At 39.4% G+C, this 22,342-nt stretch overlaps 1 protein-coding gene across 2 annotated transcripts in view; it reads right to left on the reverse strand.

Moving 5' to 3' along the window:
* Window positions 1–18,618, reverse strand: part of MMRN1 (multimerin 1) — a 39,798-nt gene extending 21,180 nt beyond the window's left edge. Inside the window, exons 1-3 of one of the 2 annotated variants that reach the window (XM_005517462.3) lie at window positions 18,008–18,618; window positions 5,132–5,251; window positions 2,907–3,013 (exon numbers count right to left, since the gene is read on the reverse strand). In XM_005517462.3, coding sequence (XP_005517519.2) covers window positions 2,907–3,013; window positions 5,132–5,251; window positions 18,008–18,534 — 754 coding nt within the window. In that variant the 5' untranslated portion in view covers window positions 18,535–18,618. Of the gene's footprint in view, window positions 1–2,906; window positions 3,014–5,131; window positions 5,252–8,432; window positions 8,552–18,007 lie in introns of those variants that run through there. The other variant, XM_088056930.1, reaches the window with a different exon arrangement.
* Between the last annotated feature and the right edge of the window lie 3,724 nt (window positions 18,619–22,342).

Below are 22,342 nucleotides of genomic sequence, written 5' to 3' on the forward strand. Positions count from 1 at the left end.
AGTTACATTTGAGATCTTTTAAAAATTAGATATGTCATGATCAGTTTAAACCATAAAAAATAAAATATGAAATTCAAATTAGACAGCTAGACCCACAATAGAGGTGCCATTTGCAATAACAAAGCACCACAAACAGAAAAAAAATCCTGAGCAATGGGTTCTTCCAGTTGTATCAGAAAAACAGGCAATGCATACAGAAATTTAACATTAGGTGTCTAACATCCAATATATTGGCCTAGAGGTATAATTTATTATCCCATGTATTTTTAAACACAGCACTCAAAATCAGTTCAGAGAATATTAAAAAAATGGAGATTGGGTCTTTTTGACTCAATACATCTTTATTGAAGCAGGAGTGGCTGAAGGGTTTTTTCCCAGAGATGGGGTTAGGTAGTTTCCTGCCGTTCCCTGTGTTTCAAGGCCAATTGCCACCTTTTCTGTGTGCCTCTCACCGCACGGCCATCTGCTGGAGGAATGGCATCCCTGCCACGCCAGGGAATTCCGTGCTGCCAGCGCCTGGGGCAGAGAAGGCTGCTGGCTCTGAACCGCATGGTTCAGTGTTCCGAATTGCACATGAGGGAACCGGGATTTCATTACTACACACACGAAGTTAAAATAAAGCCGTGTTTAGTAAAAGTGACGTGTCATGGAGTCTGCAATTCAGAATTTAAGTGTCCTTCTGTTTTAGGGGTTTTGCTCCCAGTTAAGCATTTGATATTCCCAGGTCAAAATGATGATACTTTAATTGTTGAATTGTCCCTATTGAGTTGTCTCGTTAGACTTATAATAAATTATGTCTACATTTTTTCATTCTTATAAATTTTCTAATAAAATTGCATTGTCCATGTTGGAATAGGATCCACATCTTAGCCAATTTGGTCATGTGTTGCCACAGGGAGGGTAAGGTTAGAAACAGTGATCTGAACACATCACTTCCGTCTCTCTCATTACTGCACTATCTCGAGAATCATCTGTAACCAAGCAGTTACAACAGGGCTACCAAATAAGACTTTCAGATGTCTGGTAATAACTATCAGGTGGTGGTAAGTGGTTCCTCCTGCCTCGGCTATCAGACTGAAATCGCTACATATGACTTCTCTCTGTCTGAGAGAGAAGTTAAACCAGAAGGCATTTAAAATCAGCATTTGCTACAAGCAACCCACATCACACTAACAGCGACTTTCCAGGATCTAAAGGATTGTCAGAACACCCCAGTTCCCATGGCACAGAAACCCTTCAGTAGCAGTTCTGTAGTTGAACAACAGAGAGGCCAAGTGGGAGGCTCAATGACTCAGGAGAGCCCCACTCAGCACTGTCAGTGTCTCTCCCCTGCTGTTGAAGAGCGCAGGAAGACAAGGCCATTGGGCTCCCAGCTGTTCAAGTTCATTAGCCGCCGTCCCTCCATGGGAATTGAATAATACAGGCAGGCTTGTGCTGGTGGTCTGCTCCTCATGGGAGGCAGGATTCCAGAAGCAAGGAAGAAAAGCTTCTCTGACATAACACCTTTCATCCCAATCTCTTTAAGCACTTCTACAAGCATTAATTAATTAAATATCCCAGTGCCCCTGTGAGATAAGTGTCATCTCAATTTTCTAGATGGGTAAACTTGGTTATGCAGATTATAAGTGGCTTCCCTGAGTTATTCAGCAAGCCAGAAGAGGTTTGAAAATACAACCCAGGAGATGTAACACTCGCTTCTATAACACTTCACAGCACTTTCCTTTATTCTTGTTTTTTACACAGATGCCACTACAAATTGAGTTATACAGCTTTTCTTCCTGGTCAATGTTTGCCTGTTATTTTGATGCAATTTCAATTTTAGCAGCTGTGACCTCCCCCCTTCAATGCTACCCTTTACATTTTTTTTAATCTATTTTTGCTAATGTTTGCTTTTTTTCTGTAAGGAAACATATAAACCACTTGATCCATGCTTACTGGACAGCCCTGCTGACTGACTGTGCTCTGTTATATCTGTTGATATCTGGCTCCACACTCCGCTGTGCAGAGGAGAATTTTGTGCCTGCCAAGGTTCTGGCTCTTTGGCACTAAAATTTCCCTCCTGGATGCGAACAATAGTGATTTTTCTTCATTCCTCTGCATTAATTTTTAATCACAGCCCTTTACCACTGCTGATTGAATTCCCTATCACATCTAATAGCCTCTCTTGCAATATTCATTCATTTAAAACCTGTATGCTGATGCCATATCTAATTTTTCAAGGACTGCTTGCTTAAGGCCAGCAGCAAGGAAATAGCTATTATACAGATGTAAAACTATAATATGATGCCACATTATGTTTGATCATCAGGGCAGAGGTAAAAGGTTCTTCTGTAAAAAAGTGCACAATTATACAGGGATCATGTGTAAAACCTAGAAAAATTCAGTCACTGTTGAAATGAACAGCAAAAGAACAACAAAATTCAAAGAAGTAAAAAAAAAAGTTGATACATTATTTTGTCACAAACAAAATATATTCTTAGAGCCTGAAACCAAAAGGCAAAAGAATAACAGTGCTGTAGAGGAATATTACAGCAAGTATTCAGTAGAGGACCTGGATTTTATATCCCCAGCACTGCAATACTTAATAACTAAAAGGTCAAAAGTAGTGACACACCAAATGCAAACTCCATATTTTAGCAAAATGAAATATGGCTAGAGAGGCATATTTTATGAGCTTTCTTTAGAGTGGAAAAGGGGAAAGGACATTTTTCTTAACTGTTCTGGAAATTCACATGAAGGGAAGAGTCAACACCCCAAAATATTTTCATTTACTGTGCATTTTTTCTGATTTTAAATTAACAGAAAGCACTGCATTGGTTTTTGACAGAGCCATTTGCTCACAGATCAAACTTGTATTGTTTTCTTTTGCTGAAGTGAATAGCTCAGACTCTCACAATCCTACTCACCTTTGGGTTGGCAGTTTTGCCCACTGTACCCAGGACAGCACTTCCACTCCAACGATGTCATTATTTTATGCTTGATTCTGTAAGCCTGGTGTGTTGTTGTCTGGGACCTGTGAAAAGAGAACAATTTAAATCTATTTTAGGTAACCAAAGAGGAGATGTAAAATACCTGCATAACTACATTAAATTATCTCACTTTTCATATCTATCCTTCCATTACTGCTTGAAATTCAAAGTGAATTCTAACCAGGGTTTGGGGTTTCACTAGAAAACACAGCTTTCATATTGCAGCCTTCAGATTATCTGCACGGATTTGACAAAGACACTTGATGCCTATTTAGATTTCTTCCCAGAATATCTTATTCAGGATTCAAATAAGGCAATATTAATTGTAATGTCTTCCATAAAAGAACGACTAAACTGAAAAGTGAGCCAAAAATACAATTGCCATATACTGCTTTTCTTTGAAATTGGTGGAAAAATGCATTCACAATAAATTTACGCCACATCAGCACACATTAAGGGAACACTGGAAACCTTCCCTTCTGATTATTTTAAACAAGATAATACAAACATTAATCCAATAAAGTGTGAAAAATTCCACTCTGGACTTCAGGGAAAGGAGGGCCTGTCTATGCAATTGGGAGTTCTCTGTTATCACTTTTACAGCATGCAACTGCAGAGGCAGCAGCAATTTTATTTGTGTTCCAACAGATTGTGCATGTCCTGGCTACCCCATTGCTTCTCCTAGGTTTCTTAACATTACAGAGAAGTCAGTTTAGAATGAATATGCTGCAGTAGGGCATACAGAATAAACTACAGTAAATCTCCTTGCCCTTTAAGATATTAAATACAAAAGTTCAAACAAAAATAATACCACACACTACTACTAGTTACTAAACACTAACACAAAGAACACCTAAAATCTCAGAAGACATGATGATGAAACAGTTACTGAATTTTTTGTACCCACAATCCTTGTATAAATCATTCCAGAAGAGACAAATTTAAAGGCTGTCACACCAAAAAATATCTTCCCAATGCATTAAAAAATGCCACCATATTTTACACTCCAGTTAATGTTGTCACCCCTTCACAAGGGACGTAATATAATATATATTCAAATTCTCATAGCAGCTGGCAGGAGCTTCACATATGTCCCCAGCCAGCTTTGGCTCTAAGAAATGGCTTTTTCAGCAGCAAGAACTCAATAAAGATTAAGGTGATCTGAATTCAAGAGAGGATTCAGTTATTTTGCTGTATGGACGGTCTTATAAAAACACCTTATTCTGCATTAGCATAATCCATTTCTAAAACTACTTATAAAAATGAAGTGTCCATGAAAGGAGTTAATCAGGAATAGCGATTTCAAAAATAATCCACATAAAAAAATCCATATAAATGAGTTTAATTTAGAAATTTATGTGGTAGAGCATTATTTATAGGAGCAGTACAAGGACCTAAAATGATTGATTTAGGAAAAAACTAAAACAAAATAACAAAATTGGTAACATTTCAACCACAGGATCCACTCCACAGTTTTGCCATGTATTCGACTGCATTCCAGAGCCACCAAACGCTAAGGACGCTCTATTCCCAGTTTCAACTCAAAGCTTTAAGCGTGTTCTGCCATACCATCTAGAGGACAATTCTCAGAACAATCAAACTGACTTTTAAGAGGCTTTTAAAATTTGTCAAGAGGAAAATACATTACAATCTCCATTTTGTTGGTGCCGTTTCAGTTTATCATTTTCCAAAATCATGCATTAAAATCTAATTTCACTTATGACTGAAATCTAACATTTGGAGAATACAATGAGGCACCCAAACCACAAAGGACAACCTGAATGTTTAACAGAGGTATTATTTACAAGTTCCATCCAGGCCAATTGCTTGTCTAGGTTCACTGCCTGACCAAAGCTGTGCCAGAAAGAAGCACTCAGCAGAGAGATAGTAACAAAAATATTTATGCCTCTCAGGGGAAACCCTTTGCTTCAACAGAGCATAAGCTTGGAGTACTGCACAGAAATTATTTTCTTCCTTGCATGTGCCTTAAAGCTTTGTACTTGAGCACCTCTCTTTGACTCAAAGACTTTGAACTGACTGGAGGGTACCAGAGTGAGGGCATGTTCCCTCTTGTTTCTCTTTTAAAGTTATATTCACATTTATGGTGTATTTGGTTGTAATTAAAGTACTTGAAAGTACTCTTTCTTCCCAGTTCTCCATACCTCTGAGCACAGGATCCAATTTGCCAAGTGCAAGGCTTTGCTCTGCCTGATGAGAAGGTTTCCAGGTTGTCCACCACAACTGTAGGTATGAGTCTGGTATGGACATAAGCACACCAGTTTCTGTAGAACAGAGAAGGTAAAATGATTGAAAGTACAAATAACATTTTCCACCATATGATGATATATGATACTTAATTGTGAAAGTTAAACCCATAATTTACAAATAGGAGTAAGTTACAAAAATTAAATTCGTTTCCACTCGAACTGCTGATGACGTCTTGGGCAATTACTTAGTCTTTGTGCTTCAGCAAAGAAAACAGATAATCATTTCTCCATCTCTACACACATTTTACTACGCAAATCTAAATTTTAATTTGTAAACATCTGTGGAGCTCCAAGAACAAAGAAGTTCTTCTAGACTGCAGTAATGACAGGTCTTAAAATACACCTACATTTCAGACCACAGAAACTGTTTATCCAGAATTCAAAGGATTGTTCATTGAGGTTTTTAGTCACCCACAGCCTTTACTTTATGGACAGCTATTCTAGTGTTTCTCCCTTTCCTTGGCAGTACTGTGAGTACAGTATTGTTTTCCAGTGCACTGTGTGGTCAAAGACACACAGAGCAAACACATGGCTCTACAACTCCCTGAACCTCTTGATGCCCATCCAGAGGAGGCAGTCACATAAAAAACAAACTCTAGATCACTGCAGCACAGGGGACCAGAGCTGGTGTGTGCAAGTGCAGGCTTGCTGGGTTTTTTTGAAAATGTTTTTAAGGAGGTTGAAAGCAAATGCAAACTGTTAAATCAGATTTTGAAACTTGGCTACAGTAGAGAATAGAATTAAGTCAGAGTTATAATGTGAAAAATGGCTCAGGACAGATTTGTAGTGGGAAATTATGCCACAGAGATATATTGGTATTCCTTGAATCAGAAGCAAGTAGATAAATTTGTGATTTTCAGAGGCTTTTAACAAGGTCACTCACCAAAAGATATTGGGGGTGGAAGCAATCTATTACATAGTAAGAAGACAGATCCTATTATAAATAAATAAGGCATTAAATCAGAGAGATGAAAGACTAGTTTGCTTTTTCAAGAAGCAGTTTATCAACACAATCCCACATTCATCTGTAATAGGCACTATATTCATTAACTAGAGGAGAAGCAAGTAAATAGGGGGATGGCAGGATTTATACAGAATTTTACAAAATCATTTTGTCCAGTAAAAAAAGCTGAAGTTGAAGAATTGCAGAAGTCTCGTGATACTGAATTTCCAACTAAGTGTGTGTCAGAAAAGAATCTTGTAATGCAGAATCAGTCACAAAGACAGAGATAGTATCACTACATAGCTTTCATCAGGGGAAAAAATTTGAGTAATTGTTAATGGCTCTCTGAATAGGCCAATTTATTGGTTTGCCTTCACTAAGCTAGGTAATCAAATACTATAAATTATTAGGGAAGAACTAAAGAAAAAACAGGAATCACCACTGTTTCAGTACATCAGCTCTTTGTTCCTGTACATGAGTTTATAAACTGCTGGAGCAGAGAATTAAGGTTAATTCTCTAAAGAGAGGTGGGAAAAAAGACAAATAGAAGAGCAGGAGAGATACGAAGTCATGACATTAATTATTCAGTTGGTCTTGTTATGATAAATGGATATCAAAACAAAACTGGTTTAAATCAAAGAAGACAAAAATGAAGGGTCAAGCAGCATTTCCATAGCTTAGATTGTGCTGAATTTGGAAGACAAAAGGGTTTTAAAAAGCAGTAGTACTATTTAATGAAAAAAGCATGCCATTAGGGTATTACCAGTTTGGTTTTCGTAACAATCATTGAATTGCAACAATAACCTTTGTCTCAGGAAGTCTTCCAGCTGCAGACTGGAAGGCATCCTGAAGTATTACTGTGTTTCTGCTGGTGGAACAGATGTTTAATTGGACTAGTGCTGACTTTTTTCTTTCATCTTTAACTTAGTACAGCCTTTCTCAGGATCATGCTATTCCCTTGCGCATGCTGAAACATATTTAATTTTTGACTTAGCAAGTTAGTGACTAGACATTGTTTCAGTTGTAGGATTTGTGGAGCTGCAAGGACTTCCAAACAGTATTTGCATATGAGAATTTAAAGTTCCTCTTTGTGTGTTGTGCTTTTCTGCTAACATTTTCTTCCACTTGTAGTAGTTCTGTTCATGTTTCAAGATCCAGTAAGGGAATATATATATTTACTCCAGAAGTCATATCTTGCTATGGGCTCCTTAGAGTGGAAATCAAAATACAATTAAGACCAGATTAGTTCCACTTACTTAAGTGGCATTAGTACAGATTTACAGTGCTTCAAACATGAACAACAGCACAAAACAGCATCAGCATCTATCCTTAAGTGATTGTTTTTGTCTACTGAGATCCTACCAGTGTATGCACATTATGTGTATGCTCAATAGTCCTGAATTCTCAGGAATCCTAAGAAAAAAGCAGGATAAGCCAGAAATATGTTAAAACTAACAGATTATCTCTACTGCCAATATTGCAGCACTCCCTTTCACAACACACATTGTTTATTTGAGGAATAATGTGCCTCATATAAAATGGGCTCTTATTGAGTGCCTTTGATCTGATTTTGCTCACTCACTCTCCACTTGCGTGAGAGTTTTCATTAAGATAGTATTTCTTCTTAATTAGGTATAAAAAGGCTGTGCTTTTTTTGATGTTTCCTTTACGTTCTCACTCCTTTAGTTACTGCCTTTTATCTGTGCGTATTAATTAAAGACTGCATGAATATTTGCTGAAAGTTAAATGTAGCTATCAAGCACGAGCATAGAGATTAGATACTCTGCTCACTTTCTCTGGGGAAGTCAGGAGCAACTATATACAAGTTTGAGACCCATAAATTTGGCAAAAACAAGAGGAAATTTAAGTCTTTCAAGTTTTGCAGAGGAATAATGAAGTTACTTACCCACCCCTCCGGGTGGGGCATGTGGGTCCTTTACAGTCTCCTGTATCACAGAGAGTGGCAGTAGTAACTAAATCATAATGATATTTGAGTTAAACACCAGCAGCAGTAAGCCAGAGACAGAGTTTATAGCTGCATCTCTTCCAGCACAGCTCTGCAGCAGCAAGGGAGGACAGGCATCCTCTCTCGCCAAGAGATCAACAGGAGCCAGACTCAGAGAGGACTTGGTGCCCTTGGAAGCACTGCCAGGAAAACAGCTCTTCCAGGGGGCTTCCTCACTGAGCATCAGGGAGCACAAGAGTGGGGTTTCTTCCTAAGAGAAGGGTCAGTCACACAAGCCAGGCACCAACCTCACCAGCAGCAGAGCTAGCACAGCAACAGGAACCTGCAAGCAGCAGTGGGGTGGCAGGAACAGGTCAATGAGCAGCCCAGCAGTAACCAAGTAAGGAGCCAGGTCCAAGAGGACTGCTAGAGCCAAGCATCCTCATAAGGAAAATAACATGAGCTCAAGCCTGGGTTTAAGTGGAGTGCCAGCCCAGGGCAGGTGGAGGTTATGAGTGGGGTTGCTTAGGACCATCAAAGCTTGTTATCCTGCTCAGTACAGGCATGAAAGGTCTTCCTTTTCACAGATGTGGGGAGGGTTCTGCAAATTCATACCCAAGATTAAAAACTGTTTTTTTATCCTCAGAAGTGTAGCACAGAGATTAAAAAAAAAAAATCAAAAAAATCTCTCAGCATATGAATGGGACACTAAATATTTCTTAACAGATGCAGGAAATGATTCTGGGCCAGACCGACAGTGATCTATTCAGGAGGAGCTCTGACTAAGCATGGGGATTTGCTTGTGATTTAAACTAAGTATAGAGAATGTAAACATCTAGATTCCTAAATAATTCTCAGCAATTAACTGATGGCATATAAAGTCTGCTCAGAAAACCTCTGAAGCAATAATGCCATCTCTAGCTGTTATGCAGTAGCACATGTGCTTTCCTGTTGCACATTAGCTCTCTAGGAAGTGAGGAACTAATGCTTTGGGCAGCTGGGTGCTAAGCATCCCACCTTGGAAAATAAGTTAAATGTAGGGGTCAGATTTTTAAAATCTGCTCCACAGTGTGGCAGGTGAGGTTAGGGACCTGGGCCTGTGGCTCCCTAGCCTGCACTTTACCCTTGCATGCAGATCTGACAGCTCACCAGAGAAAGGGTTTTTAAGCAGAAGACGTACAACAATATTGTCATTGATAACCTGTTCTGCAGTGCACATGCTTGGGGTATGCATTCTAGTAACAGAGCCATTTTACACCTGAGCTAATGTGGTCGATGAAAAGATAAAAGAATGAAAACAGGAAGAATGAAACAGAAGACATGAAAGCACTGGAATATAGATTTCAGTTAAGAAAAAAACAACCCTACCCCCCCCCCCCCAACCTTTAAAAAATTCACACTCTTGCTGTTATTGTTATTATTATTATTATTATTATTATTACGGGTGCCTAGCTTTGAAGAACAGCTATTGGAACTTGTCCATTTGGAGATGCCTTCCAAAGGCAAAAATGTTACAGTACACCCCAAATGTTAAGGGTGATTCTTGTTTTTTAAAGACAGTCTGAACTCATCCTCTGGTCTCTATCAAAACTGTAACAAACTTGAGCAGGTTGTTTCCATTTAAAATATTTAACTCATTCTTAATGTACGTGAGTGTGATGTCTGAAGCTGTGGTTCTCACACAGCCCAGCAATCTTTGATCAGGCTAAATTGGAGGAAATATTCACAGCAAAAGAGCCCCTGGTGTGACTCGTAATTAGGTTTATGCTACCAATGTAATAAGCTCATTTAGAGACGTTAAGAATGTAAATATAATTTTGAAATCAAATTGTCTGAAAAAATGTAGATTTGGAAATAGAAGATGAAGCGTGGCGGAAGAACTATGACAGGCTGTGTTAATGCAAAGGCAGAACAGAAGACAACTGATTTGCATAACAGGACTTTAAACCTGAAAATCCTCTTTACCCTCCCTGGAATAATTTATTCCAGATCATCAACACAGGCTTCTAACATGCAGATTTTGATGAGAGCTGGAGGAGCCTAGTGTCTCTTTTGCATTGAGCCTGATTTCAATCAGGAAAGCTGTATTTAAAAACAAAACAAAATCCTCATAACACACAACAGAAATCCAGCCTGGAAAGAGCGGTGCAAGTCCCCAGCTGGCATAAAGCCCAAATGACATATTTCATCCTCCTCTTGCACGTCTCGGCCAGGAACCTGCACTGATGGCAGTGTGTGGGAGAGCCGTGAGGCCTTTGAAGCAGCCTCCTTGATGTGGTATTTGCTGCCGTATTTCCAGCTTAAATCAAATTATTTCTAGCCCAACTCTGCACTCAGCGGGGTGCGCCTGCACCCAAATGTGCCATCCCACCGTGAGGGCTGAGGAAGCAGGGCACGGTAGCAAGAGCAGCGTTTGCTTCTGCTGGAACCTGTGAGCACGCCTGTCTGCTCGGCAGCCTCGGCAGCCAGAGCCCCCTGGGCCCAGCGGGCACGGACCCACCAGTGACACCCAGACGCTGCCTTTAAGCCTCTCTTTAGCTTTTGGGATCCCTGCGTCCTGGCTCGGGGGACACTCGAGAGCCCTCGAAGCCGCCTTTGCGCTGGCAAAGCCTCTCCCGTCAGCGCTCAGCCGGGCCCAGGCCGGGCCTCGCCCGCCGGCAGTGCCGGGCTCGGCTGGCAGGTGGCGGCCGCAGCCCGCGGAGGGGCCGGCGCTGGAGCACCCGGTGCTGCTGAAAAGCGAATTGCAACCTGCTCCGGTTCTTCCAGGGTCCCTGCAGCCCCCCTTCCACAGCACGTTTCCCTTGTAAAATGTCCCCTGTGTTCACTGCCGAGGAAAAAAAAACAAACCTCGCAGAACGTGTCGGCAACGCCTGTACGTGATTGCTTCCTCTGGCTGGTAAGCACAGGTCCTTGTAAGTGGTCCTAGAGCCACCCCACGGGAACACCGATGCTAGTCGGACCACAAAGGGTACAGAATCAGTTCTGGCCCCTTCATATCGTATCTGAAAATGACTGATTTTTGTCTGTGAGTAAATTAGATTACCCGTCTTTTAATAGAAATGCTATTGAATCAGCCCAGCTGAACATCACTGAATCATGAAAATGAGATTACTGTGTTGTTGGTGGAATACAAAAGGACCCAGAGCTGGGGCTCTTGTCAAAGTCCATGCCCAGCTTGGTGGTTGTGCCTCATTCATGTTGCATGTAGCTTATTTGTATTTCACAGCATAGTTAATGAACTACTCATCTTGATTCTACAACAGTTTTAATTTTATATTATCCTTCACATCTGAGCAAAGGGGATGTAGAAAGATGCTACAAGCATCTAGAGTCACGAGATGCTGTCTTTTCAATCTGCTTTAAACAACCTGCCAAGTTTGGATGAGGAGAGATAATGTTGACTGACACAGTGTAAACACTCAGATTGTAAGGATAGCAAGCACCCTCACAAGGTTCTTTTTTGCTATTGCATGGGAGACTGGTTTTAGCAACTTCCTTTGAATTCCACTAGGTGACCACAGAGACTTCTCACTGTGCTATGGTAAAGTCTATATCTTTAAGTGAATGTCAGTCATCTTTCAAAAAGATAAGCTTTATTTCAAAGAGAAATTATAAGCTTGAACCAAAGTCAGTTAATTATTTAGGTTCACTGCCCAGCTTCCTTTGCTCTGAAATGTACGAATCTCAGCTGCAATAAAAATTCAGTACTCACTAGGGACTGGCCATAAACAAATCAAATTGGAAAATGTGTTTTACGAGCTGGCTGGAATGGAAGAAATGAAAAGGTGTATGTGACATGTAATATAAAATATTGTGACATGTAATATAAAATAGTATGTGAAAATATGTCATAGGATATGTTTTTACCCCTGAGAAACAGCTGACTTGTTGACACTGACTGGAGCAATAGGTGTCACAGATTTGTTTAATGTTTTTTTTTCAGGACTCAGTGTCCTGACATTTTGTCCTGTCTATTACAAAACACAAATTCTGCTCCCATCATTCATTTCCTTTTTTTTGTATTACAGTGCTGAAGCCTTGGACTGCAAACAGCTTCTTTGTTTCATCTGAATTTTTATTTACTGTTTGTCCTCCCTAGTGCTGCAAAAATTAATTCACAATTTCCACTTATCTTGCACTTCACCAATATGTTTTAGCATTTAAAATGTTCTCTAGTCGCAAATAAGGTCACCTCTTTGATACATAATTTTCCACTCCATGTTCAGAGCCCTTTAACACAATCAAACTTTTCCAGATAGAATTTAGACTTTGGAGAAGATATCTATTAATCTCAAATCTGTAAGAATTATCCAGTAAAGCACATCTGAAAATGCCGACAAACTGCTCTTTAAAAAGGTCTGAATTCTGCCTTTTTACTTCTGGAATATAAATTTATTTTCTGTCTTCTAATCAACCCAGAGTACAAAATTCATTAAGGAAGTTCTGGTTTAGTTTACTGTCAGTGCTTTTCAGGTAACCTTCAATGGTATTGGTTTTTACTGCTTTTTTAGTGCTTTTGTGATCTACAGAAAAGGAGATTTCAGTATGTCAGTGATGGCTTCTCTACTTTAAGACATACTGACAACTCAAAAAAAACCCCCTTTGTAAGTGACAAAATTAAAATATAAAAATTAACATCCATTACAGTTTCAGGTGGAATTTGTCCCTGTTTATAGTGTTGTTTTGGGCCACTTCTCTTTTCTTGCTTCCCTTCATTAAATGATTAAAAGCCTTGACAGCTTCTTTGTATCTGAATTGCCACTTAATCATACAGACACATATCTTTCTGCTGTCACTGTCTGATCTTATGGGGCTCTTGAACCTAAAGGATCTGAGCCAAAGTCCATGAAATTCAAGGTGACTTTTTTCCACAGGCTTTTTCCTCATGACCAATGGTGTTGCTTACCAGGAATGTGATGCAGAATAGATGCTCTGTATCAGATTTGGCAGGAAAATTGACATTTGAAATACTTGCATTCTCTATCTGGCAACACAGATAAAGCCTTTGGAAAACATATGGGACACCTTGTTGCTGTCCTCTCCTTGCCAAATCAATTCTAGAATTAGGGTCAGTTCTCTAAAATGTTAATTATATTCAGATTTGTAAGAATGCCTATTTTCTGTGCATACCTGAGCAGATGTTTAAATGAAATACCACAAAGAGTTGACTATTTGCAGTGGCTAGGAGGTAAATCCTAACACTGTGTCTGGTTTGGCACAGTAATCCTGAACTATTCAGAAAGGTGAAGGGACACTGCAGGGATGGAAAACAGTCTTTTCCTAATCCTTGCTGTTCCCATGGCAGATGAAACAAAGAACAAGAGCAAGATAAGCATGGGCATTAATGCAATAGTTAGTGTAATGAGACAAACAGAAACTTTCCTTACCATCCTGAAAATGACCTCAGAAATCATCTGTATGGTGGTGCCTTATCTGATCACAGGGAAACTAAATGATCAGACTTTGAGGAGGCTAAGTATTTTGCGAGTGTCTCAAAAACAACTTTGGTGAAGAAGTGATCTTTTTTTTTTCGCGGTGCTGTGTCTCCTGCTGAAAACAGTCTATCATGACTCTACCAGCAATCATTGCTTTGGGACTGCTATGGGAGTAACACTGAGCATGTGTAGGAAAATTGGATTGTGGGCTTACAGCTGAGCATCAGAAATCTATTCAAAGTGCTGCTGGATGAGAGCGACTTATTGCAACCACCTTCTGCATAGCTGTAGTACAACATTCTGGGGACAAATATTGTCAAACACACCCTGACACAGCCACCAAGGCAACTTCAGGCCTGTGTAAGATCTTCTTCCTTCCAGGTCACAGTGAATATACCTAGAGAGGCAAAAACCTAAGCCATGTGTGACTGTATTTTTTGTAAATGCACACTGATGCAAAATCTTAGGAAATTGATTCAAGAATTGTTCTCTCTGCTCCATTAAAAAGTGACATGATGAAAAGAGACTGTGAACCTTACATTAACTAGGCAGTTAAATCAGGTTTCTATGTGTCTCATGTATCTGAACCGTCTGCTGATCTTAACCATTCATTTTAATTTGTCAGTACACTAGATTTCTACCAAGCTGATACAGGCAAAAGCAATTTCCAGGGAGAAATGCAGACGTCTGGTCGTGAGAATGAAATATGTCAGCACTCCTATCACATGTGACAGCTAAGCAAATCTGTCCCTGATGCTGACTCTATTAAACCCTTCTGTGTTTAGTAATAAAATACTGTCACCTCACCACTACCCAAGGTAATGGTAGAGGAAGTCAATAAAAACCCTCAGTGGCTTCAAGATAACTGGGAAAGGTGTAATGCACACATAATAAGAGAAAAGAGTAATGTAGAGCCACTCAGCAATGTGGGGATATTGTGCTTAATTTACAGCCTGAATGAAGGTCTCATGTATTCAGGAGCTTCCTTGGATAGTAATTAATAAAATCAGGTTCAGAAAGAAAAGATGAGTGTGCTGGTCTCAGGACTCCACCTGAGACTCCATTACACTGCTGCTGTTTAAGCTGCTTTACACAGTCAAATATTGCAACTGTCTCCCTCCACAGGCTGAAAAACAAGTATATCAAATAAACTCAGTTGAAAAGAATGTATCATAAATTTTCTTCTTTCACACCAAATTGGCACTCAGATTTATGTCACTGAATTTTGGAGAAATTCTCTCACTCTAGGTTTCCATTATTTCTTTATTCATTGATATGGATTGCACAAAACTTTGAAGATAGGTAGAAATAGAAAAGTAAGAAAAAAAAGCATTTTTATAGAGAAATTAAGTTTCACATTTCAGAATATAAGTCAAATTCATTCCTAGGAATGGAGAAATTAATTTTCCTTCAGCTTAGACCATTCCAGATGTGCTTCCTATGAAGCACATATCCTCATGAAAGCTTGGGTGCAGACTCTGCCTGAAGCAGGGATACCTCACCACAGAAAACGTTCTTCTTAACTGGTTGGAGAGCAGACAGTGACAAATTGTGTTCTCTTGTACCTATTCTAAGGTTAATTGTAAAATTGTTACAATGTGAAGGAACAGGATTTAATTGCATTTCTGTGCCAGTGAAGAATAAGGAAGAGATTAATTTTTTTAGAGAAAAGGATGTGTCTGATATTTAGCCCTTGAAATAATACCACATCAGGATGTGATAGAGAGAGGTTCAAAGCCTAACCTAGTTCTAGAGAGCATGTGATAAGATATGGGTGCATAATATTGTCCTCACATAACCTAGGGTAGCAGTAGTAAGGGAATTATCTTTGTGATTAAGCCATTAAGGCACATGGCCTCCTTTGGAAGGGGGTATTTGGCCAATTAAGTTTGTACAATGGATGCATATTGTACCTTGTGGATAATCTGACAGCCTTGCAGACTCTTACAAAGTGTATGCACTGGTATTTTTTAAATTAGAAATATGTTTAAAAATAAATATTCGCTCTTGTCTGTTTTCCTTCCTCTTGTCTCTTACAGATCTCTCTCTATTGTTCCTTCTGTATGGAGCCTCCTAACATCAGCATCTCTGCACATATGTGAGCACAATGGGTTGCCATAAAGGATTACAGACTCATGCAGTTCCTACAAGGTCACTCAAAAATTCAGGTTGGAGTACAGACTATAACCAAAGAGGTTGTCTAATTCAAAGTAAATTCAAAAAGCAAATCATTCTTCCAAATTTCCTCAGAGACAGTACACTTTACAGCTGTGGAATATGCTACTGAATCATGCTGTGCTCAGGCTTCAAATGAATAAAACCTTGAAGAAACCTGTGTCTTTAACGGAATTCTTATAGTATCTTTTTCACTTTATTTGTGATAAATATTTAAAAAAAAAAAAGAAATTATATGGTACAAATTATTTAAGGTGTAGTCAATGGCACCTACACTTAATAAATAAAAATTTTTGTCTTCTTATGCATATTTTCTCAGCAGTAGCTTTTCAGGTGTTTCACAGCAGTGATTGGTAACAGTGAGCACCCTAGGTATTTTCTCATGTCTTTGCTGAAAAAGAAAAATTATTCACAAGCAAGTTTATTATTCATCCAGGTCTAATCCATAAGGAAAGGAAGATGGAACAGCAAAGTCACTTAAGTCGTGGTCCAGCTCATGGGAAAAGTGGAAGGAAAGTTCAAAACAGCACATCTGATTGTAAAAACACACATACACTGTGGGAAGACAAACTTTGCAGCACAAGAATCTTGCTGTGAAAAGGACTGAGCCACACCTAAAACTGTAGATATTTGCTAGAGAGTTATGTAGCTCAGCAGCTTGAGCAAGAGAGTAGGAATTCAGCGTTGGATTTTATGCTGGGGTTTCATGCTGCTACACATTCCTGTAGATCTGACATGCAATCCTGGCTTTATTGCTAACTGGCTCACTGGACTCCCAATATGCATGTTGCACAGCAGGTTGTTCCTTGACCACTCATAGAATTTGGTGCTGGCAAATACAAGATTTGCTTCTTTTGCCCCTCTGCAGTTGCAACCATGTATCATTATGATAAAATAAGTGACCATCTTCACCAGAGACTTTTTGCTATTTGTATTTATATCTCATGTAAAAGGCAGAACTCTGCTAATTCACAGAGTTTTGCTGAAGATTAATTTAATTGGAATACTGTTCTTGAAGAAAGCTGTGAAAGTTAAAGACCAAGGTTAGCATGTATTAGGATTTATTTCAGTAGAGATTTAGCTATCAGCACCCATGTAAAAAGAGATTCCATTTAACTCAGGTGAACTCAGACACTCTGTCAAACCCTGTGGTAACGTGGTATAAGGGGTGACTTTTTGAACTTAAGGAGTATGGCTGTCTGGGAAACACAGCTCCTTTACTGGGCTCTCTCTTCCAAGCAGAGCCAAAGGACTCCTTTACTTTGGGTCCTTATGCATTCCTTCCCTTATGAATCACCCAAAACATGCTCAGGTTAATGGGAATCTTTTCTTTCACTTGAAGGAACATTAACTCCCAGCCAAACAAAGCAAGATAATTGTAGGAGTGATGATTTATTCTCCTTTCCAGGAATTTGTATGCTACCATATGGGAAAGTACTATCATAAGAAGAAATCTATATTCTGAAAGCCCACTCTCCATAAATACTATGGAAAACAACCAACCCTTTGTGTCTTTCATTTTTTACCAGTATCTGATTATATATCAGCAATTAAGGGAAACTTGCAATATCTGCAAAGTCAGTGTTAATATCCCCATTGAGAACTGAATACATTTGGGAAAAAAGAAAAGAATTGAGCGTTCCAGAACTATAAAACTAGACAGTGCAGTTTGATATACTCTTTTATGCACAGCTATTGTGTATTGTTATAGAGCTCTGAATGCACGTTCACCTACAACATCACTATTCATAAGTATGTAGTATAATTATTTTCATAAGTAAGTAGTATAATCCTAAGAACAGGATGTTTCAAATTGTCAGACATTGATGCATTTTGTACATTTAATTGCTTGTATTTTCGATTTACTGGAGAAGTTTACAAACACAATATTTTTTAATGGGTTTAAAATAAAATAGTGCATTTGCAATTTCTTTGCAAAAGAAGGAAGAAAAAAAAATCAACAGCAGTCTACTGTGCATAAAACTGGGGCCCATCTATTGTAGTCCTTTCCTACCCATATATGATAATGACTTCCCTGTTGATTTTGAGATAACCACCCTAAGGAATAAAACATTGCTGCATTTACTCTGTTAGAAATGTTACCACAGTAAGCCTGAGTAAATGCTGCCAGTTTGGTCCCTTGCTTGTTTTAGATGGTCTTTTTTAAGGTCAAAAAATAATTGTATTGAAATTGCTAGGACCTTTTCCATTTATGTCACTGGAAACAGGAAAATAAGCAGTACATAGGAGACAAGAAAAAATACATAGCTTACTTTCCCTTGGTAGTTTCAAAGCTGGATGCTTTGGAGTTGGCATCCTGCTGGCCCCCGATGATGCCGGTGCTGCGAGAGGATTGCTTGACAGATCTGTTCCCTGTAGCTGCATCCAGGCTTGTAGTGACTCCTTTCTGGAGAAGGATCTCTCTAGCAGTGCTTTGTAGAGTTGTCCCTTTGCCGAAAGATGAGCTTCCCATCTTGTCTCTGCCAGAGTCACCTTCACTGTGTTCATTTGATTGACTTGCAGGGGTAGATATTGTAGGGCTGGAAGTTTTCTTCACTGTTGTCGTTCCCAGTGTCTTGCCTGCAGATGCAAAAGGAGGTCCCTGTGAGGCACTTGCTTTGGCAGCTTGGATTTCAGAATGAGGTGAACCCCTAATTGTGGTGAAAGATGGAGTTGAGTCTGAATGATGTGTCTGGGTTTCATCACCTTCTCCTGTGGTCCAGAGTTTTCCTGGAGTGTTAAATCCAGTGCTGCCCCTGTGTAAGTACAATAGGAACAGCAAGAAAATTATCTTTTTCATTCTGATGGTTTTTAAATACTACAAGTTATCTCACATTTATTTCCTAAACAAGAAATCCTGTAGTTTCTCCCTCCTCCTGGGCTGCTGCTCAGATAATGAGCCTACCCAGAGGATGCCCTGACAGGCTTTATTTCTGTAGAAAGGAAACAGGTTTTGGTGTTTCAAAACTGACTGAGGAAGCCTGGCTTCCTGTTTCTGTGGATCCCTCTGCAACCTGTGACCCCTTGGAGAGCAGGACCCTGGCAGGCTATGTGGGAGAGAAAAAAGAAGTCCACAGAAGGCACAGGATAAAGATTAATGGTGTGATAGAAATGTGGAAAAATATGTACTGTGAAGCAATCCTGAGGGATAAAACCTGAAATTATTAGCTAATTTTCCTTTCACATGTACATGGACAGACAAGTGACTTATCACATGTGCCCTTTGGATGGGTCAAACTTATGACCTTGTTATTGGCAAAACTGGTGTGCTACACAAAGCTCAACATTTGCTGTGTCTTCTCTTTTTTCTCTGAACATTTAAGCATACTCTGCTAACAGTGCAGAGATAAGGAAGAGATTCACACTGTATCCATCACTAATCTCCATGCCTGGAGATATTCAAAACTTGACTCAAAACTCAAAGACAAGACCCTGAGCAATATGATCTTAGCCCTGCTCAGAGTTGGATTTTGACCAGATGACCTTTGGATGTCTTTTCCAGTCTACATCACTCTATGAAATTATGCTTAGTAAATTCAAGGTTGAACGCTGCAGCCAGGAAAGAGGAGATGAAAGCTTTCCTCCTCTACTGCCATTCTCCAGCTCTCTGAGAGTAAGGCTTCTCTGCTTAGTTTCTTGTTGAAAGAAAAGAAAGGGAAAAGGTAATTGCTGAAGAAATTGCATAGAGAAATACAACATGAAATTTTAAAGTGGGTACAAAGCAGCAACAGAATAGACCTGTCAAGAGCCATATAGATCTGAGAGGCCATTGCACACCAGTTCAAAAAGCCTCTGGCAACTGACACAAGTGCTGTACTGTGGACAAGACATCCCTGAATGCAAGATCCCACACCAGCAAACAGAACAGCAGCTTCTGGGTGTACTTTATATTACTTGAGGATCACCTTTTCTCAAAAACAGATGCAAAATCCCCATTCCATGGAAATCTGATGACTAACAGGGACACAGTGGAAAAGCTGGTAAATTACTTGCATATTTTTTCAGAAAATACTTTCAAAAAGCCCCCCAAACCAAACCAATAAAACCAAGAGCAAAACACCAAACATGGGGGATAAACCAGCAGCTCTTGTTGCACTCAAATAAATCTCTGTGATGATTGTTCCTGTTTAGAAGATTTGGATAACAGTGCCTTGATTTCAGTTTCCAGGTGAACAAGTTCAGGTGTGCTAAAGGGTTGGGTTTTCCCTCTCTTATAGTTTATTTTTCTGTTTTATTGTCTTGGAAAGCATGGGCTTCTACTGTGTAAGGAAACCAGATGCAATTTTATGATACAACACACTAGAAAAGATATGAGGTTGTGCTTTCTTTTGGAGACTATTTCCCTTCTCTTTTTTTCTTATTCATAGTAAAATCTGTACGAGACCTATGAATGTAGGACACAGAAGATAATCTAATGAGCCATTTAATTTAAAGACTAACACAAGAAATTTCATGTGAGCACTTATATTTTTGAGCTTTATTTTTAAGATTTTTGAGATTTTGAATTAGTACCATTAGTACCACTACCTGCATTAGCATATGGCATCCCATATTTTTTTTAGAAATTCCAAGACAAAGTGAAGGGTAAATTAGTGTTGACTGTATTTGCAACTTAAACACAAGCTGACTTTAAAAAATAATATACAGCAGCTACATACTGTGTTTATTTATGCAACAAGATTGCCTAATAGCAAAAAAACCTTGGATTCTGCTTCGTGTCACTCCACTGCAAGTGTTAATTCTGCCTCTAAATTCAGAGAAGTGACTGCAGATTTCCACTGGTGCAAAGAAAAGTAATGCAGAAGAGTCTGGCTTTTGGTGGTTGGTAGATTTCACTACAGCAGTGTTTATTTCCCTGTCTGAATACTCCAAAATGAAAATCTATTATTAATATTACTTCATTAGCACATGCCTGGGCTTTAGATTAAAAGATAAAATTGTTTGAAGGCTGCAAAACAATCTTGGCACTGTAAGAAACTCATGATATCTATTTTCAGATTGTTGTATATTGGATCTGAATCCCAAGCTCATTATAAGTCTTGTTTCAGCACTAGTTCACATCTAAGTGCTGCTTGTCTTGGTGCAAACTGAACCCAGGAAAAGATCAGCACTTGGATGCATTTGATAAAACTTGGGTAGAACTAGATTCAAAATTATCCTGATAACTCCCACTCAACATGTTGCCCACTCCAGTAAGCATAAATCCATAGCTGCCACTTTTTTTGTATCAGTTGCATATTCATGTTACTGAAATCCCTGAATGTTGGGCTGGCCTCATGGGCTTTTCTTGCAAATTTTAAAAGTTGAGCTTTTAAAGTTGAGCAGAAGCTGGATCCCAATTTCCAGTCAGTATTAAGTGTCCATATCAGAGTCTACACTCATGCATGCTGCTGAACACATATTCTTTCACTTAATGAGGTTTAACTCTATAGGCATTGGCACATTCAGCAGGAGTCATGGAGAGCCTCTCATCACCCATGAGAGCACAAAATAGTAAAATAAGATGTTTTCTGGGAGGTGGAAATTGATTGTGAAGATGCAAATGCATTCCTGGGGGAGTCATGTAAGTCACCAGGCTACATTATATAAAAAAGCAATATCCTCCTGCTCACAGAAGAGTTATCCCTGTTCTGTACTGCAAAAGAGCACCATTTATTTTCAGGGTCACAACTGTGGTTCTTCAGACAAGGCAAATACTTTACTAATGCTTGAGTGAGCTGACCAAAGACTGTGATTTTAGAAACACTTTTATATTTTACATCTGCTAGCAGCACACACTCATCACTGTGATTTCAGACAAATCCCTGAACATCTTATTGCATAACCTCAGCCATCTTCGAGAACTCTCCCCAAGCAATGTAAGGGGATCATCAGTTACCAGACTTCATAGCCACCTTGGCAGAGTTACTGTTGATCCTCCAGATTATCTAACAACTTCAATAAGATCATGGCTACACAGCCACAGTCCACCATCCTCATTCTTCAGGATTTACCAGTAGAAAAACTATTCCCAGTCTTAGGCAGAGTAGTCCGAATCCATAAGGATTAGTCACCCAGAACTATTCAGGCCAAGGACTGCACATCCAGATTATCTCCTCTACCTCTGCTGGCAGCAACATCATCTGTAAAACAGTGCTCATTCAATGGGCTCTCTGTCTGCTTAGCACCTGGGATCACAAGTGATAAGGTAAAAAATGAGAGTTTCTATGCGAGTGTTGTGGTTTAACCCCAGCAAGCAAGCCTCACACAACCTCTCTCTCAGTCCTTCACCAGTAGGATCAGGAAGAAAATCAGAAGGGCAAAAGGTAGAAAACTCATGTGTTGAGATACAGACAGTTCACTAAGAAAAGCAAAAGCCACACATGTAAGCAAAGCAAAGAACAAGGAATTAATTCAGTGCTTCCATGGACAGGAAGGTGTTCAGCCATCTCCAGAAAGCAAGGCCTCACCATATGTAATGGTTACTTGGGAAGACAGCTGCCATCACTCCAAACATACCCCCTTCCTCCTTCTTCCCCCCACTCTGTACACTGAGCATAATCCATATGGTGTGGAATAGCCCTTTGGTCATTTTGGGGTCAACTGTTCCAGCTGTAGCTCCTCCCAAC

Source organism: Pseudopodoces humilis, chromosome 6 (assembly GCF_049639895.1).
Source record: "Pseudopodoces humilis isolate 2021_Gansu_Grassland_sample_001 chromosome 6, ASM4963989v1, whole genome shotgun sequence".
NCBI lineage: Eukaryota > Metazoa > Chordata > Aves > Passeriformes > Paridae > Pseudopodoces > Pseudopodoces humilis.